Source organism: Tamandua tetradactyla, chromosome 4 (genome assembly GCF_023851605.1).
Source record: "Tamandua tetradactyla isolate mTamTet1 chromosome 4, mTamTet1.pri, whole genome shotgun sequence".
NCBI lineage: Eukaryota > Metazoa > Chordata > Mammalia > Pilosa > Myrmecophagidae > Tamandua > Tamandua tetradactyla.
The window spans coordinates 167,257,120-167,277,667 of record NC_135330.1 but is presented as its reverse complement, the minus strand read 5'-3'; the positions used below and the strand labels follow the sequence as shown (position 1 = coordinate 167,277,667).

The 20,548-nt window shown below is 42.3% G+C and overlaps 1 protein-coding gene across 9 annotated transcripts in view; it reads right to left on the bottom strand.

The window, feature by feature from the left end:
• Positions 1 to 20,548, bottom strand: part of FARP1 (FERM, ARH/RhoGEF and pleckstrin domain protein 1) — a 356,780-nt gene that overhangs the window by 21,060 nt on the left and 315,172 nt on the right. For all 9 annotated transcript variants that reach the window (XM_077158563.1, XM_077158564.1, XM_077158560.1 and 6 more), the window contains 3 exons: positions 11,979 to 12,060; positions 6,260 to 6,497; positions 3,087 to 3,217 (listed from right to left, as the gene is read on the bottom strand). In XM_077158563.1, coding sequence (XP_077014678.1) covers positions 3,087 to 3,217; positions 6,260 to 6,497; positions 11,979 to 12,060 — 451 coding nt within the window. The remainder of the gene's footprint in view (positions 1 to 3,086; positions 3,218 to 6,259; positions 6,498 to 11,978; positions 12,061 to 20,548) is intronic.

Genomic DNA, 20,548 nt, shown 5'->3' with positions numbered 1-20,548 from the left:
TAGGGCCCCCATCATGGCGAGGACAGGACAAGGATCCCAGCCAGTGTTCAAAGAACAAAGCAACTCTAAAAAGTAGCACCCATAATACCCTTAAGCTCAAGCTGCTGCTTTCTGGAGGGAAATCCAAAGGCCTCTACATTTTAACCAAAATGATCCCCCTTCTAGTCCTCTCTTCCTTTCCGTTCTGTTTAATTAAAAATAATACCCTCCTTGTAATCTTGAAGGCCAGTCCAGGGAAACTCTTTCTCAGGCACAACGGACCAGACAGGAAAACATCCTCCAAGAGTCTGGCTCAGGCCAAAGTGTACTGGAGCCTCTTTGCCTCAGGGGAAAATCCTGCTTTCGGGCCCTACACCATTTCAGTCTGATGGAGCAGAAGGTTGTGCCAAATTGTGCCTGAGAGGTATGTCAGGAGCTGGACTACAGGTGGCTGAGTGGGCAGTGCTAAACTTACCTGTTCTGTTTTTTCAAATTCTGTGTGTAGAAAAATCTACCAGAACTTCCTTCTACCCATTAAGCTAGTCGATAAATTGCATCATTAATGACAATCAGCTAGCCGTGGTATGGGGAGTGCTCTTAGAACCCTCCTCCTCTGAGGGCCTCAGATCCCTCCTTCCCATTTCATTCCAGGTTGACTTGAAACTAATTAATATTCAAAATTAAGAGAATATTGCACTGATTCCACAAGGTTTCTCTAAGGGGCCCACAAATGGGGGAAACTGGTTGCTGTGCTGTGTCTGCAGAAATCCTCACCAGCAGAGTTGAAGCAAATCCCAGCTTCAATTTCCACCCAGCTCTTGCCACCTAATGATTCTGACAACCTTTCACAATTTGTTTTCCAGTCAGTTTTATAATTAGGCTTTCCTTTCCTGACAGAAATACCCAAATATACAGGGAGGTTCCCTCACCTTTTCTAAGTTAGATAAATTAACAATTTCCAGGGCAGCTACCTGTCAGATAAGACAAAAGCCTCTGACATACAGGATATTTTTCTGAAGGTTAAGGTGGGTCTGCAGGAGATCAAAGAGGCTGAAATCATCTTCTGAATCCAGGTGGTATATGGTTTGAAATGGCCACGGGGGACAAAGATCCTATAGACAGATTTGGTAAGGTGTAGCAACTGAACAATATTTTTGATTCCTGGACGATGGCTATTTCCTAGGAAGGGAAATTGAAAAATTCAAGCTATGCTGTATTTTTTTATATACCCATTGGCCTCAAAGAAGCATGTTTTTGCAATGAGGCCCTGTTTCATTGTGAGTGACCTGTGTCTAGTGAAAGGTGCTGGTAAGGCAAAGGTTAATAGCACAAATGAACTTCTACTTCCATAATTGTTTTCTGGCTAAAATGTCATTTTAATTTCTAATTAAAATTAAGTTATATATAAGGTAAAAAATGGTAAGACCTTCACCTACTGTATGAGACCAAAGGCAGAGAGGTTTATTATGTCTCAAACCTAAATTTTCTGTAACCCACAATATAAATCAACCTAACTGGATAGCTCATTTAAACAACCCACACTCCTGAAGTCCAGAACAGAAACAAGGCTTTGTAATTCTGCACAGATTAATGCAATACCCAGAGACATCCCAGACTATGGTGTGCTGATAATTAAAAAGTATTGCTAGAATCCTTTGAGGGCCCAAAAGGAAAAAAAATTATTAAATTTTCACATCTGGGAAACCTTGGGTACCCTCTCAACCATTGAGGACTCTCAGGAAAATAGGCTAAACCCTTGATTTTAAGGCTTGCCCTTATAATCTTAGATTACCTATAACGAGACCTAAGAGACCTAAGAGTTGCTTCCAGGAAACCTCTTTTGTTGCTCAGATGTGGCTTCTCTCTCTCTCAAAGCTGAACTCTGCAAGGAAAATCATTCCTCTCTTCCTACATGGCACATGACATTCAGGGGTGAAATTCTCCCTGACAATGTGGGGTGTGACTCCCAGGCATGATTTCAGCCCTGGCACTGTGGGAACAACAATGCCTTCCTGACCAAAATGGGGAAAAGAGCTAAGAGAAATCAGATAGAAGCAAATGGCTATTCTGGAGGCTACTCTTATATAAACTTTGGTTAGATAGTGCTAATTGCCACAGTTTGTTAAACCCCAACCAATATTACTCCTGTTAACTCTTAAGAACTGAAACCATAGGGCTCAAACTGAGACTATAATCATGCACTAAGTTTGCTTTCCTGAAACCTATCATTTCCAGGGGGTTCCTGGGCCAGGTAAATCCTGAAACCCAGAGGGACTCTTCAAGATTATCAACTAATTACATTCCCCATCCTTTAGTGTCAGCACCCTCTCTCAACATGAAAAAGTCAGAATGCGCATTGCCTAGCAATCCCTAGAGATTGGGAGAAGGATCAAAGGAAGAGGAGTTATAACAGAGAAAATAGGATTTAATAAGAGTATGACTATTGAATCACTATATTCATATTTCTGCCAACCTCCAGTGTTTTGGAGCAGCTAGAAGGAAAAACCTAAAATAGTGGAATGGTAATCATAAGAAACTCTGAATCTGTTCTTTAAGTACAAGTACACTTGGTGAAGTGTTCTTTGAAAATTACTGCTTTTTTGTAAATATGTTATATTTTACAATAAAAAAATCAAATTATGTATAGAAAATTACACCTTTAAAAATACCTATTATACTTGAATAGAAATTTACAGTTTGCTTTCATGCATTAACTTCTCTTCAGGCTTTATATAATCATTTTACCCATTTCTTTTAACTTAATCTTATATTTTCAATTAGCTAATTTTTAAAAATTAAAATAAAGCTATCTCAAATCCCCTCTGGAATATGGGCAGAGAAAAAGCAAATAGGCAAGTCAACCAATAAGGAAAAAAAGCAGAATATGAGGTCAGGGATTGCTTTAGCTCCTTCTAATTTAATAATTTTGAATGGCACAGTAATGTTCACTATGTTTTCCCAATTGTCTTGTTTCTGGAAGGAAGACATTTCAGAATGAGGACATTTTGATTTAGAACTACTTGTATGCAAAAGGTTCAGATTTAAGTCACTTAAATGTCACTTTTCTGGCTTTATCTTAAACATATACAGAGACCACTTTTGCTTACCCTTCCTGGAATCACAAGATTGTCAATGCCAATCAGATCTTTCTTGAGTTCATGCAGCTTCTGGAAATTCTCCATCTTGATCATTGTACCGTGAAGCTGGGCCACCATTTCAGTAATTTCTGCCAAAGCAGCTAATGAAGGAAAAAGATGCAAAAACTCTGCAGTGTTAATGGTAGACAAGGGTCTTTTTCCCCAACATTTTTAAGCTCAACTTTTGAGAGTAATATCCTTTAGCGGCCATGTTATTGTAGAAGGTGGCTTTCCAGTGACAATACTGCTATTTCTCTATGATAAAAATTATGTATTTGCTTTACTTTAGCTTCCGAAAGGCATCTGGCAAATGTGAGCGACCCATTCAAGGGTCGCTTCAAGGCATGCATCTGTCCTTCAATTAGAATAACTTGTTGGCATGGAGGGGAAAGAAGCAGGATAAGAAGAATGTATTGAATTTTGTACCCAGGGTAGGGATTTTCTTCTCTCTCCTGTTACCTGGAAAGAACTGAGCATGGTGAGTACAAACTGGCCACAGAAAAGTCTGGGGTAAAGGAGGGATCCTTTTGTGAGAGGTTCTCATTTTGGCAAGAAAAGCAAGAAATACTTGCAAAGTGAATTTCAATTTTCAGATTGGTGATTAACACCATCCTCCCATCCCACTGACCCTAGTATTTCAACTTTAGAAGTAAAGCATTTAGTTTTATTTTCTTGCTTTCTCCCCAGGGATGCAAATTTAATGCTTCCCGTCTTATCACAGAATGCTTTTCGTAGCCTTAGTGATAAACCTTGGGGCTTACTCAATCTTCAGGAATCATCATCCAATTTGGTTCAATAAACACCATGCACCAGATGCTTGGTGGGGTGGGTAAAGGAAAAGATGCCCCCATGCCCCCAGGTGCTCACGGAACAGGGTATGCTCAGAACAGTTACTGCTGCTCTGATCCCTCACGCTCAGACACACCTGGGCTCCCCAACCTTTCTAAAATAATGTCCCCTTATGTTTTTTTCTAAGCTAAGTAATAAATTTATCCCCATTTAATTTTCAAGGAAGACTATTCCTGTTGGAGACTCTTAAGAAAAATAGCAAAAAACAAACTGGGCCAATCAGCCAAGAACAGGACATGCAAAACCAAATATATTCCTCACCCTCAGAAAGTCCTCTGAGCTGGGAGTAGCCCTGGGGTTATCTCAGGCAGGTACAACCAACTGGTTGCAACTGGTAGTGCCAATGTAATAGGACACGGTGGGCAAAGTCAGCTCATACTCAGAGGTCAAGCTGAAGCTGAAGCTAAAAGGATTGGGAGGATTTTGCCAGGAAAGGAATAGGAGGTGGCAGTTGTGACTTCAAATAGAAGGGAACAGAATACACGCAGCCGTGGAGACATAAGGCAGTGAAGCTTGTTTTAAAGATGATGATCTCTAGCCAACCATGTCATTTAGTCATTTCTCTGCCGCTTCCATGAATTGCCAATGTTCTAATGACTTTACCAAATCTTCTGTTGTCCTATATATTGTCCTTTATATATTCTAGGTACCAAGAGTGATCTTTCTAGAACAAGCCCGATCCCCCCAATTCCCTCCTTAAAATCCTTCTTGGCTTCCCTTTGCTGTGAGGTTAAGATCTTGCAGAGCTGTTAAGATGCTGTGGGATCTGATCCCTGTTTACTTTTCTAGTCCCATCTTTTTCTACCTCTTTGTGTTCCACACTCCAGCCACACAAAAGTACTTTCACTTTCTGAAATGTTCCATCACCTCTGTCCCCTTGGGACTGGTACATGCTGTTCCCAACTCTATTGGGAACTCAACTAGGAAAACTCTTCTTTATACTTTAAACTTAGATATCTTTTCTTGAGAAACTCTTCCTTAAGTTCCCCAAGGCTGAATCTGATGGCCCCACACCGGACTCCTGTTGCATGGTGCCCTCCCCAGTCACAGCTGGGTCACAGCATCAGTCATGGCCCAGGAACCTGCTGGGTACTCGCTGGACTGTGGGTTCTGAGAAGGCAGGGCCACACCCATCCTATCCTTTCTCATACAGTGAGCACATGGCAGATGCTCAGTACATATTTACTGTACAGGAGACTGGATGGGGGCCTGATCATGAAGAGTTTAGATTGTATCCAGAGGGAACCAGTTGCAAGGGATGCATTTTAGTAAAGACAACTGGTGGCTTGAGAGATGGGAGGTGTTTGTAATCCTTCAGGCAAGAGATAAGGGCCTTGACAAGCTAAGGGGTGGGCAGATTCATCCAGTCAGTTCAGGAGACACTGCTGGAAGGCCTACTCTGTACAGCCCTGGCTGCAGAGTGCCAGGAACCCAGCAACAGGCCTCAGAGCCTTGCTCTCAAGGGGCTTCTGGTCAGAAGGCAGGTACCGACAAACCACACACCATGTGGGACAGGGTAACTCAGGTGCCAAAGGAGGATGCGTGGGACAATGGGAAAAGTAGGTCTGGAATATCAGCTGTGACCTCTTACTAACTGAGTGACATTTAACCCCTTGGAAACTCAGTTTCCTAAGCTATAAAACGGGGTAATTCTTATCTCAAGGGGTTCTTGACGAAGTGGAGAGTCAATGTTAGCAAGGTACCTGGCCCAGTTGCTGAGCCAGTGAGAGTGGTTACTACTGTCATGAGAGAGTGGGTGGAGAAGTCACAAACATGGGTTCTGGGCTTAGGTTCCAAATGCACCCCCCAATTGTAGGCAGGTTACTTATAGCCACTCTGGTCCCAGTTTGTGAGATGAGATAAACCCACTCCTCATATGCATATTGAAGAGCACGTTACACACATGCAGCAGCAATGAACCAATAGTATTAGGAGCCATCCGCCATGGCAAGTCCAAATACAAAGGTGAATTTCAACTGTGTGGGTGCAGGGAAGCTTCCTTAAGGGCTCCTCTTTCAGTGGAGCATCCTCAAGATCTTCCTGTTAAACCACCTGGCATTAAAGGGGAAAGGGAAAGGAAAATTTTGGTTACAGTGATCTACAGCTTCTTTGCAGAAAGATCAAGATTTAATAGGAAATCTATAACCTGATATTAAAGAGTGCTGCCTGCCCTGTGTGATGAAGAAAACTAGGGCACAGCGTCAACAGAACTGTTTCCCCGAGGAAGCCCCTCCCTGCCAGGGGCCAGTCTGGTAATGGGTTCCCCGCAGCTTCTACTCAGCAGCAGCCCTCACCTCGGCAGTCCCTGAAGTCGGCGTGGCTGGGCGGGTGGTGCTTGCACAGCCGCTCCAGGATCTGCTTGTAGTGCACGAGCCGGTGCAGCGGCCGCAGGAGGAAGGTGTTGAGCGGCAGGTAGCATACCTTCTGCAGCTCGAAGTCTCTACACAAGTTCTCCAGCCGCCAGGAGCTCTTGATCCCATTCTCCAGCCCCTCCAGAGCCTCATTGTGCTTCCACAGGTGAACTGTCAGTTGCTTGTGGGGGTGAAATATAAGGCAGGGGTGGGGGAAGTACCATTTAGCTGAATTGAAAATTCACCTGTTCCATCAGCTTTTACAGAAATGAAAATCACTTTAGGTCTCATTATTTAAATTATGTCCTCAGAAAGAAAGAAAAAAAAAACTCTATTAAGGTATTGATCCATTTAAAATAAATATGAATTCTAAAATATATGATATGCATATGATGTTGTAAGTAGACATTTTCTTGGAAAATAAGTGAACAGGAGCTCCTGAAGGGTAGATCTTTGGTTTCCTTTTAAATGCCATAATATGACAAATTGTCCCGGGCCATTCAATAATATAGTAAAAAAAAAAAAAAGGATGATCTACCATGAGCCACCTCATCTGCTAGATCCCAGACAGATGGATGAGATTGAGACCAGGTCCCTACACCTGTTGGAGTAGGGATGCAGACAAACACAGGATAAGAAGTTTGATAGAGTATTAAGGAGTAATTAACACACAAACACACACACCCAGTCAGGGGGATCAGATTTCTGAGAACAGTCTTGAAGGCTGAGGATTTCTTCAGACATATTAGGGTAAGGGAGGGTGAGGAACAGGACATCCCAGAGCTAGAGAACAGCAGTCGCTGTCAGGTCTTCCTCTGTAATTCCCTCCGAGCAGTGAGTTCACTATCTGTGTGCTAACTCCTAAATCTGGACCAGGCTCTGGTCCCATATGCCGGGATAGCCAAGTCTCTGTAGCATCGCCCCTCATTCCCTCCGTAGCGCTTCCAGTTTCGGGTGTCCAGACATGAACCCCACCCCTCCTGCCTCAGCTGAGTCCGCTTCGTTTATTCTCTAGCTTAGAGACTGGCATCACCACCAGCCCGCTACACAGGACGGATTCCATCTTTATCCGAATCCTCTACCAAGTCCTATGGGTTCTGCCTTCTGAAAAACTCAAATCTGTTTGCTTCTCGATCCTCACAGCCACTGCCCTCGTTTCCACCTTACATCGCTTTTCCTGTCCGCTCCTGTAAAGGTGTCTCCACCCGTGTCTCTGCCTCTGCTTCTATTCCTCCACTTCATTGTGCATCTGGCCAACAAAAAGAACTTTCTCAAATGCAGCGCACATCACCCTCTTGCTTCATATATGTCAAGAGCTCCCACCTACAGCTTCTACTGGGGTAGTGGAAAAGTTTGGGTAATGGATGGTGGTGATGGCAGCAGAATGCTGTGAGTGTAATTAACACTACTGAGTAATATACGCGAAAGTGGTTAAAGTGGGAACTTTTGTTTTAGATATGATAAAAATTTTTAAAAGCCATAGAACTGTACAACACAAAGAGTGAACTCTAATGTAAACTATGGACTATAGTTAACAATATAATTATAATAATATCGGTTTATCAAACAGAGGTACCACACTAATGCAAAATGTTAACAATAGGGAAAACTGTGTATGTGAGGGGGGTTGAATATAGGAACTCTTCATTTTCTGCATAATTTTTCTTTAAACCTACAACTGTTCTAAAAAAATAAGATATGCAAATAAATGAGAGTTCCCCATCATATCAGGGCAACTGCCAGAGTTGGGCACAGAGGACCTCTTAGGATGTGGCCTCCCTTTACCTCTCCTGCTTGACATCAACTCTCACTCCTCACCTATCAGCCACCCACCAGACAACTTCCTGTTCCCTGAATGTCCCACCCTCTCCCGCTTCTGGAGCCTCTGCCCTTGTTCCTGTGCTTAGGACCTCTACCTCCTCTCAGCCCCCTCCTCCAGGCTAAACTGGGGGCTTCTCCATTCTCCTGCAATGGTGCCTAAAGCATCCACATGAGCTCTTATCACATGGCCTCCCCTAGTGGAATTTTTAAACTTTTTAGTTTGAAATATTCATTGATTCACAGGAACTTACAAAAAAATGTATAGGGAATTCCTGCGTACTCTTTCCCTAGCCTTCCCTAATGGTAATGTCTTACACAACAACAGTGCAATGTCACAACCAAGAAACTGACATTTGTGAAGACCTTAGAGCTTTTACGGATTTCACCAGTTATACATGCACTCATCTGTGAGTGTGTGTGTGTGTGTGTGCATGTGTGTAGCCTTCTGCAGCTTTGTCACATGTACAGTCCCCTTTAGATTCTGAGAGAGGGAATCTGGCATGTTCTTCTCTATAACCTTGTCAACCCTGAAGAGGTAAGTCCACTGTGGCTGGAGCACAGCATAGCGTGTGAAGGAAAATGGGAAGGTTCAGAAACATCCTCTGGGGCTGGAGTACGCAGGCTTTCTTGCACATTTTAACTGTATTCACCAAACAGCAGAGAGCCAACTGCTCTGTTTTGAGCAATTTTGTTTTATAAAAAATAACCCAACTCTGGCCATAATATAAAGAGGGAGGACGGCTTGGATAGGAGGCAAGGAAGCTGGTACAGTCATCCAGTGGAGAGGAAGGTGGTACGAGAAGGAAGAAAGTGGAAGGAGATGAAGAAAAAGGGCAGGAGAGAGTTTGGGGAGAAAGACAATACAATTAATGGGTGTAATGCTCCAGTCTGGAAGCAGATAAAGGGTCAGGATGAAAGGTAAGGAGATCCTTTTCTTTGCATTGATTCTGAAGGACCTTTGTGGAATCTGAGCAGATGTTTTCAGCTAGAAGTTCACAGTGTGGGCTAGAGATCATGATTTGGTTATCTCTGGTGTTTAGGTCAGGGTTGAAGCTATTGGCTGAGCTCCCTCAATAACGTCACCTCACTCCTGTGTGGAGAGCCTGGCAACAGCCTGTAAGGCTGAAGTCTAACAAAACAGCAGCTGGGGCTCAGCTCCCGCAGATGCAGGTAAGCACGCAGGTGCAGTGTGTGGGGAGGGGCAAGGTAAACTGGAGGCCACCCTGAGCATTTTGGACAAAAGGGTTAGCCAGGCATTTTACATCTCTAGAAACTTCTGCTACTCCCCTCCACAGTTGATAACATTTCTCTAAAAACCATCAATAACGACCACAATAAAAACAACCCAATTGCTCAGAATGCTGCCAGTGGCTCTCACAGTGCCTCTTCACTTATTTTTATTTTGCTTGCACAGAGCATGATGCTATAAACGCACAAGGCATCGGCACAATAACTAAAATGCCAGCACAGCTGAGGAAGCTTACTGAATGCAAAAATGCTAACTCTCTAGACTAAAGAGAAAGAATTGTGTGAGGCGGAAATCAGGTGTATTTTTAGGAGGCTGTCTGTGCTAGGCTAGAGAAGAGGAGAACGGTGTACAGCAAATGCCAGCTCTCAACAGGAAAGCAGCAGCAGGGAGGGGCCGAGAGGCCGGAGAACACCACAAAGGAGTGCAGGCAGATCAACAGAACTTTGGGGACAAGACAAGGTCAAATCTGTCCCTGCAAGGGACGGGGAATAAACTTCACAGGGCTATTCTGTTGGCACCAAACACCCGTGGTAGTGTCCAAGCCTCTTTGAAGGGAGTAAAGGCAGATAGGAACCCCTCCCTTAGGCAGGCTTATAACCTCAGGTAAAGGAACCACTAGAGAAAAAAGTTAAAAAAAAAAAAGGCGGGGGAGACAGCTGAGAAAAAGTGCAGCATATGGGACAAGAGGCCTCTTATGAGGAAAATAATGGGGAAGTAAAGCTAACAAAAACAGGTTATAGAAGAAAAGGCTTTTTTAAAAATGCCATGGAAATTGAAAAGACATTTGTTACTGTTACATCTGAGTGAGGTAAATCAACCTTAGCTTACAGCATTAAAAATGCTGTGATTGTGGGAAATCTTAGTTAATTTTGGCTCTTTTTTTTTTTGGAAATAGTATCCTACAATCCTGTCACATCTGTGGTCTCTCTCTGATACTGAGCATGGAAAGTTGCTTTTTGTTTTTCTTTCTTAATTCATTCTTTATTCTCTCCATTAGATTCATTTAATTATTTTATTTTATTTTTAATTTTTTTTGGTGCATGGTCTGGAAATTGAACCTGGGTCTCCCGCATGGAATGCGAGCATTCTACCACTGAACCACCCATGCACCCTCATTTAATAATTTTAAATAATTTTTAACCTTTTAAAAAATTGGCTACTTAATGGACTCTTCTTATTTCAGAATGTATGCATTTATGGCTACACATTTTCTTATGATACTATTTTGGCTGTATCTCAACAGGATTTAATAGCTTCACTTAATGTCATTTATTACACATAATTTATAACTTTCATGTTTTCCCTTCTCTTCCATTTATTTTTCTAAAACTATTTTTATTGAGAAATCTTCACACACATACAGTCCAACCAGAGTATATAATCAGTGGCTCACAATATCATCACATAGTTGTGTATTCATCACCATGATCATTTTTAAAGCATTTGCATCACTTGAGAAAAAGTAATAAAATACATCCCATGGCCCTGACCCTTCCCTCTCATTGACCACCAGTATTTCAATCTAACTAAATTTTTACCCTTTATCCCTCCTATTTATTGAGAGTTGTATTTGAACCAAGTGAAAAAGCAAGCACTAGCTCAGGACCTTTAAATAATACCCTGATCGTTGTTAAGAGAAAGAAACTGGGGCTGTAGCCTTTGGTCCCATCTTTTCTCTGCCACCATCCTACCACTTGCCCCTTTTCCCTGCCTCCTGAGGTGGATAATTCCAAGGGGGTGGGGATTAAACAAAAAACAACGTAGCCAAATTCCTAGGAATTTATTCAAACCCCAACAGTGACATTTATTGCCCAATTAGTACTCAGTACTGGATAGAGGGATGGCCAGACAGACAGATGGATAGTTGGAAGGACTAAACAATGACCATCATGAGCTTGTGGAGAAGCTCTGAGCAGGCGGGATACAAGAGGATTGCTTTAAAATGTGAATATAGCCATCTCTTATGTTCAAAAGACAAGATGTGCAAGAACATTTGATACTAAAGGAATTATAAATGGACTAAAATGAAACTTTCAGATATAAAACATAAGAGACAGGCAGATGGATTTTCACTCTTTTATATCATTACAGATATTGTTGGATGGCCAAACATATTTTATGCCTTCTATAATGATTTAAAGTGATGGAATTTGCTGGGATTCATACCTATCTCCAAATTCTTTTTTTTTTGTTGTTCTTACAAGAAGCCAAAACAACTGACTGAACATGAAATGTTCAGTCAACCGAACCAAGTCGTGTCTACCTAATGTTTCTTTAAAAGGACCAGAGGGTGTTTCCCACAGAAAATACCTGTTACTTTTGGTTATAACACAAGGGCATTTGAAGCAAAAAGAAGTACTAAAAGTGCTTCTCCCAAAGGGACTGGATTTGCTGTTATGCTTCAAATGAAATTCTCGAAAATGGCTGGAGGGATAGTTTACCGGAACAGTCGCCCTTTGCGCTTTGCGGTGGATGCAGACGCTCGGATCAGGCAGGCGCGCCCATTCGGAGACGCCGGCAGCCCGCCACCCCACAGCCCGCCACCCCGCAGCCCGCCACGGCGCTGGCCCCGCCTCGCCCCACATGGCTCACCTTCAGGCTCTGGATGTTCCTCAGCATGACGTCGCCGATTCTTTGGTAATCCCCTCTGAGGTGGGCATTTGAGCGGCCTTCCCTGAGAGCAAGGGGACAGGGGTGGAAAGGCAAAGCGTGAGCAGAGGAAACGACCCGGAGACCGCAAAATACCGATCGACCTTTATTTCTTCCTTTCTAATCCCGTTTGTTCTCCCGCTTGGCAGCCTCCTGCACTTCTCTTGGTGTCACGGGAAGGCGACATTGAAATGACCCCTTTCTTCTGCAGACAAAGAATTCCACTCGTGCTTTGAAAGAGATAGGGAAGTCTCATTTTCTGATCATTTAAATTTGGTCCCGTTTTACATTAATGCCACTTTTTCCGTCCACTCTTGGTCGATTTTAATCATTATAATGGCACAGGGGTCGCGCGCACTAACTGGCTAATGAAACTCAGATTCCTATAAATTGTTACTAACAGAAGACATGCACGAAACAAGATTTAAGGCTCCAAAATTCAGGTTTCTGCTCTTAAGAGCCCTTAGCCTGGAGCAAAGGGCTGTATGGAAATCTCTAGGGAACAGAAGAACATAATTGTGAAAGTGCCAGAGGCCCAAGTATAGAAGAGGGATGAGGGGAAATGGTGGAAAAGGGCAGCCCCAGCGACGAGGCCAGTGGCCTGCCCAGACGCGCTGGGTGTTGGGTGAGAAAGCTGGAGTACGGAGTGCTTACTCGCTGGGACCTCCCACCGAGTCCTCAAGTCAACCCTTCTGAGGCAGATGCCCTCAGACCCACAGCTAGGGAAACACAGGCGATAAGGCAGATTTAACGCCCGTCAGGCAGTGGCAGACGCCACACTTGAACCTGCCCTCTGAGGCTGCCCTCAGCCCTTCTGCCCGGGCAAATCTGTGCATCCCCCCGGGGACAAGAAACAGCTCTCCCAGAGACAATTAAGGCAAGGTGTTCAACAATGAACCTGGCCAATTATATCTCCAAACTCACTGTTCAAGACAGCTGGAAGCAAATTTAAATGAAAGGGAGGAATTGGTTTTTAACTGTGTGTTAGGGTTCCCGGCTGAGGTGGAAGGTGCTGAGCTGAGTGGACAGAGCGGCCTGCTGCCCCCTCAGGCTTTATAGCCCACCCATGGAACAGCTGAGGACCCGCCAGCAACCGAGGAAAATGAATGATTTCTATCTCAACCAGAGCAGCCCTGAGCCTTCTTGCCATCCTGCCTTCTGCAACTGCTGATTCCATCTCTGATTCATCAAGGACCCATCTGCGAGGGCAGGAGGACTTACATGCTTAATTAAGCAAGCCCTGGGTCGAGAAGTCTCCTTACCAAGCTCACGGCTTCACACACCAGGCAATAAAGAGGACCCTATTCTGTCAGCTTCAACAAAGCATACAGTATAAATTACACAGAGGAGACTGAGAGCCCCAAAATCCATTAGGGAATTAAAGCTTCTGCCAAAGAAGAGAGAACATCAACTACTCTCCCAGCCGCTTCCTGTGTCTTCCATTGCTCTTGAGTGTGGTGGCCTACCTTTAACCTATTCTGTTCTCCGTCCTAAAACAGAATCTCTCAATCTGCTTCTTCTTTGCTGCCAGATGAATCTTACTGGCCAACTGCCTTAATTACCACTCACTTCTCATTAATTAAAATATTGATTCCACCTTCCTCAGTACTCCCTTTAAAGGGCTCTGTGGAAGGCTACCATTAACCTCTTCATTACCTAAACCAATGACCTAGTATCACTCATCCTATTCAACCTCTGACAGCTAGCTAGCCCCACACTTCTTGACACTCTGCTCTTATTAGCTTCAGGAACCTTTTCTCTCCAGTCTGGCCTCTCTTCAGGTTAATTCTTCAGTCCCACTTGCCAAGTCCAGCTCTTCAGGCTGCTCATGGGATGTCTGTGTTCCTTGGGAATCCATTGGTGGTTATCTTCCTTCTCACTCTGCATTTCTCCCTGGGTAACCCTTTCTTTTCCCCATGGTTTCAATTCGTGATACAAAATCTATATCCAATTGTTCTTTGTAGCTACTGACCCAGGTATTGTGTTTGTTATACTTGAATATAACAATGAGCTCAAACCCGGTGTTCCAAACAGTTAATTACTTGTGTCGAAGACCCAATCTTCTTCCTACATTTACTTTGTTAGTGATATAACAGTCCTACCCCAATCTCCTAAGCTAGAAACCTCACTGTCGACCTATTCTTTCACCCTCACCTTCTCCCATCTGAGCAACGACCCCAAAATGGGGTCATGAGGGAATGCTCAAGCATCTTATGCCCATGCTCTTTTTTGGAGACATTCCTCAGCCTTCTGCAAATCTCTGCACACCATTCCACCCTATCAGCTGTAGGGTTGAAGCTGCTCTGGATATTTGGCAAATGGTTATTAACCAAGTCACTGTTGAGCAGTTTATCAGTTGGTTATTCTGCTGACCCTCATATGTGACTGCATTTAGTCGGGAATTTATTGGTTGCTCTTCCACCTACCCACTAGAAACAAAATGAATTAAATTGAAAGAGAGCTCAAGTCCAACAAGCACGCTTTCTGTTTTAGAACCATCCATCCAGCTATATGTTCAACATCACACATTCCAGGCTCTTTTGAGATCTGGAAATTTCTCCTCTTTCCCACGCCCTCCCAGGCCTGGTAGAGCTTCACTTCCCAGGAAGACTCCACTACTGAGCCAGAATGGCCTGAATTTTTGCTAAATTCCTCACACACCAGTAAAAGGGGGCAAGACAATTTAAGCTTGATCTGTGGACAAGGAGCTATTATCTGGAACTTAAATAACTGACCCCCAAGTTTCCAAGTGGACATTCCATTTGACAATGCACCTAACAGAGGTCTTCCGTTCAAAGGGCATAACTTAGATATTTTAAAGAGGGTACTCTGTATTGGGTGGGCAAGGGAAGAAATTAGGAAGCTCTCCCATTTCCATTATTAATAAGCAACTTCCTCCCTCTCAGGATAATGCCCCTGTTCAAGACAAAGTAGAATGATGAAAGGAAAACACTGGGGAAGGGGTGGTGGTGGACAGCAGTGGTGGAAGCCACACTTCATTTATTTCGTGCCATTTAGTCTTTTGCCAACTATGTATTTTAAAAAAAAAACAAACCTGATATAAAAGCTCAAAGTCAAGGGGACATTCTTTCCTTGATCCACTTGCCATCAGAGCGATATCTGTTTCTCTAAGTCTTAAGTGCATTTACTTCCATTTTAAAAACTTCTTGGGTTCAGACACTGAAACCAATAAATTTAAAGGAGGCCAGTCCTAAGTGATGTGGTAAGAAGAGGCGCCAGGCCTCTGAAGTCACTGCAAAAGCACAGGTAGCTCTGCCTCCCCACCCCAGCTCACACAGCACATCCACGCTAAGCTTGTTCCAAACATGCAGAACATAATACTTACAGCCCATGGGCCTGGGCAAATCCCAACCCCTGCTGCCTCATGCAGAAAGACCTTCATGCCTTTACTTTCTCTACCCTCGAATCTACACTGAAAAAGCATTTGCTCTATTAAGAACAGTTAAAAGATCATTTTACTAGAAAGAACATAAAAAAGTAAATTATAACTCTTCCACAACATCCTCCGGATGTTAATCTCATGAGAAAAAGGTCCTTGTTTGGCAGGCAGGGACAACATACTTGTCTGTGTAATTACTACCCGGCAGTAAAGATGAAAATTCTTTTGACAATTTCACTCTGGAAAACCATGTAAAGTCTACTAAGAGGCTGTCTAGATGCTAAATTCTGACCCGTGCACCATAATTAATTTACCCTCAGGAGCAATTACACATCATCTCAGGAAAAAATTGGAAATACACACACACACATGCACACACAATGCACAGAACGAATTTTAGAGTCTTCCTGACATTGTGTAAACATTTTAGTCCCCACGATGTCAGCTGCTCAGTAACTCAGCAGCAGGCTGGGGGAGAGGAGGAAGAGACAGGCGTGAAAACTGCCACCATCTCTCACTGCTCGTTGGGTGGCTGCTGGCACCCCCAGCTTGTCTCTTGGTGGGGCTATTCAGGGCTTGACCCAGCCGGACCCCTGCAGAAGGGCAGGGGCCCCTGCGCTTGTGGGTCTGTTTCTGCCTGACAGAGACTCTCACAGGCTGTGGCAGCAGGTGGGGCAGAGCCAACTAGGATAAAGTAGGGCTTAACCTCCTATTCACCTCCCCAGCCCCAGGGTCAGCATAACCCCGTTTAGCACCTAAAGGAAACAAGAGTTTACAGCATGCTGATGACCTTGCTGGCAATAAAATCCCCAGCCGTCCATAAAGTATTACGAGCTCTAGGAAAAGCTCTCCCTCCAGGAGGGTATATTTTCCACACAGCTCTAAGTTAAGCCTGACTTCTGAGGAGCTTTTTTTTAGGTGACAGCAGGTAGTGACTATCGCACTGGGTTTTACAAGTAGCCCAAAAGAAGTAAAAGCACTTCTTATTAAACAAACACTCAGCCCTCTTTACTCTCCAACAAAATGAAGAACCGTTTTATTTGTTGAAAACACTAATGCAAACTCTGTAGTTTGGATCCAGAGGGCAGACTTCTATGGCTGATGCTGTGTCCAGATGCTCACGGACCCTGGAAAAATATAACTAATATTTTTGAGTCCTCATTGGCAAAACAATAAGCATCCTCATCCTCACTATCCCTGTGGTTCCTATGATTCCAGATGAAAACAAAACTTATGTCCGAATACATGTATGTCTATATAAGTAAAACGATAATGTATAAATAACTAAATGAGTAAAGATAATCTTAAACATTAATATTTTGGATGGGGAGCGTGGCTGGGTTCAAAAAGGAAACAAATGAGCCAGGGAATATTTCAATACCCTTTGAAATCCATGGAGAGGAAAATCCTATTAATTGTTCACATGAATTCACATCTCCTCTTATGGAGAAGACATCCAAGCGAGAGGCACCCTCGACGGGTTAGGGCATGTGAATTTCCTTCGGCAGCTTTCAGGGGGCCTCGTTCACCCTGTCCATCACCTGGGTGACAGAGGTCTCATATTTTCAGCCGGTCTAGTGACACATCAGCTACACGATTAGGTTGCTTACAGCTACTATTTCCTTTCTTCTGAGGTTTAACATCAGGTTCAGTTTAATAAGAAGGAGCAAAAGTTACAACCTACTCAAGGGTAGGTTGATGGCATGCAGAGGGGACCCGATGTTGTCATTCAGGTTCAGTCCCATTGCTAAAGAGGCACGTGATAAAATGCGGTAGCAGAAAAAAGTCATTTCAAACTGTTCAGCAACCTGGACAGTTCTCTCCCAAGCATTTTCTAGCAGAAACCCACCTGCAATTCAGGCAATTGGAAAAAAAAATTTTTTTTTCAGTTTTGTAAAGGAAACAGCTGGCTCTCAAAGCACAGTGGGCTTTATAGTTAGGAATAAGCCACAGAATCCAAGAAAAACTAGTTCCTGGCTGTGCTGTAGAATATGCAATTTTTTCTTTTACTTGTACTTTAAAAGGAAAGAATCACCAACAGCCATTATATTCAACAACCTATAACCCCAGCCAGACAATGAAAGCCTGCTGGGGACAAATTATAACAGGAAGATCACAGTGTCCTTGAAATGTTTTCCTTGCCTTCAGAATAAATAAATCAATGCACAAGAGAATCCTCCTTGTAGTGCATCTATAATATTAGATTGTAATAATATACATATCGTATCCTAATCTTTCTTCAAATTTGTTTTGTATTGCCAAGATGTTTTCCAGGTAGACCGCGTTGCCTTCCCTCTGATGTAGTCTATCATGTTTTCTTTTAGAGCATTGATTTTAAACCCTCTGAATGTTTCGTTTTTAAAACCGGAGAAAACCCCTTCAAATTCGAAGATTTTATCCAAGACAGGTAGAGCTGGATGTGGCTAAAGCAAGCAGTAAAGGGCTCAGAGAACTGCATTTGATGCTTGCTTTTTAAAAATAAAACAACCTCAAAGTTGTTCTAAGAAAGTGGACGGTGAAGAACAAAATGGGCTGTGGCATTTGGTCATAGTAGGAAAGGAAAATCGCATCCATCCATCCTTCCACTCCAGAGTTCCCTCCCTTTCAAGCCTCTAGAATGCACCATCTAATATGGTGTCTCTCCACATATGGTCATTAAAATTTTAATTGTACTTACAACTAAATAAAATTGAAGAACTCAGCTGTTCATTTACACTAGCCATATTTCAAGTGCTCGATAGCCCCGTGTGGTTGGCGGCTACTACACTGGACAGTACAGATGTGGAACATTTCCATCATCACGGGAAGTTCTATGGGACAGCACTGTCCTAGACAGAACCAAAGAATAGGTTTTACAGCTCCTTCTCCGACCCTCTGATTCAAAACTTAGGGAAAGTCGGAAACAGGGTATAGTCTGACCTGGCCTTATGCGAAGCAAGTTTTGGAGAGGCACTCACGCCTTCAGAGCTTCATTATCTATAAAGGAAAAGGTGAGGGTAATTCAACAAGGTGTATTGATTGGCAAATGAGATGACTTTAAGGAAAATGCTTTAAAAGATGCTGTGGAGTACAAAGAATACTGTCAATCCTAAAGAAACCTCTAGGATATTGTCAAATTTTTGGTTTTAAGAAAGGGAGTAGATGTCTATTGATCTCTTGTCTTGGCAAGAGGAGGAAAATAGAATGGAAGTCCTCAATCTCTCACCCAGTTCTCCCTCTTGAAGGACTCCCCTTTCAAATGTACCAAGTTCTTTCTTGCTACCTCATTACAGAGCAGAGAGAAGGATAGAATTGCAATAGATGCTCAAGAAGAGCAAGAATTGTTGCCTGTTTTAGTCACTGAACACTGAGAAGAGTGCCTGACACAAAGTAGGAGTGCAATAAATATTTGTTGTATAAATGAAATAAGATCCTGGCCAATTTGATGCAAATATTTGCCCTGACCTTGCTGCTTTCTTGGTGAATAAGAACAAATGCAAAAGAACTTGGGCTCTTTCCTTGATTAATGGTATTATTGTAAGGGTTTTATCCCTTAAGATAGCACTAGATTTTAGGGCAGGAAAGATGTCTGCAAATTTTTGCTGGAGGGGGTTTTTAGCTACTACATGTTGAGTACTACCATGTTCTAGAAATTGTGCCAAATGCTTTACAGATGCTGTCTCATTCAATCTTTATATCTGCCTTATTAGTGGGATAGGCAGTTTTATTTTAAATTATCATATGATAAACTTTAGATGGAACAATACTAATGAATTTTTGTACATGTATTGAATCATGTAACCACCTCCAAAATTAGATTACAAAGTAGCTTCATCACACCTAAATCCTGTTGGAGTTTTTATTGGAATTGAGTTAAATCTATAGATCAATTTGGGAAGAACTGACATTACTACATTGAGCCTTCCAATCCATTACACTGGCTAAGACTTCCAGTATGATGTTGATTAGCAGTGGTGAGAGTGGCTATTTCTGTCTTGTTCCCAATCACAGGTATAAAAAATTCAGTCTTTCACCAAGCTGTAGGTTTTTTAGATATGCCCTGAATCAGACTGAGGGAGTTTCCTTCTATTCCTGAAAGTTGTTTTTTCAATTGTGAATGGAGACTGAATTTTGTCAAATGTTTTTACTGTATCAACTGATATAAACATATGGTATTCCTCTTTATACTATTACTATGGTGGATTAAGTGGGTTGATTTTTGAATAACGAAGGACCTTTATATTGCTAAGAAACTCCAACTGGTTCTGGTATATTATTCATTTTATATAGTAATGGATTAGATTTGCTAACATTTTGTTTAAGATTGTTGCATTTATGCTTATGAGGAATACTGGTCTGTAGTTCTCTTTTCTTATATTGTCTTTGTCTGGTTTTGCTATCACAGTAATACTAGCCTTGTAAAATGAGCTGGTAAATGTTCTCTCTTCTACTTTCTGGAAAGGATTGTGTAGATTTGGTGGTATTTCTTCTTTAAAAGTTTGTAGGATTCACTTGAAACTAAGTCTGGAGACTTCTTTTTCATAAGGTTTTTACTTGGAAATTCAAGTACTTGATTACAGGACTACTCAAAGTTATGCATTTCATCTTGGATGAAGTTTGGTGGTTTGTGGTTTCCAAAGTAATTGTTCATTACATCTAAATTGTCAAATTTATGTACTTGTAGTATAACATTATATTTTTTAATGTCTGTAGGGTCTGTAGTGATTCATTCTTTTATTCCTGATATTAGTAATTTGTCTCCTCTCTTTTTTTGTCAGTCTTGCTAGAGATGTCATTTTTCAATATTTTCAAATAACTAGCTTTTTGTTTGATAATTTTCTTAGCTGAGGTCTACTTTATTTGATATTAATATAGCTTTTCCAGATTTATTTTGATTCATGTTTGTATGGTATATCCTTTTCCTTCTGACCTACCTAATCTTTATTCTTGAAGTGGGTTTCTTGTAGTTGTGTCATTTTTTTTTAAATCCATTCTAATTTTGTCTTGTAATTGGTGTGCTTAGGCCATTTTAGAAAAATGCAATCACAGATACACTTGGATGTAGGTCTATCATTTTATTACTTGTTTGCTGTTTTTACTTCTTATCCCTGTTTAACCTTTCCTGCTTTCTTTT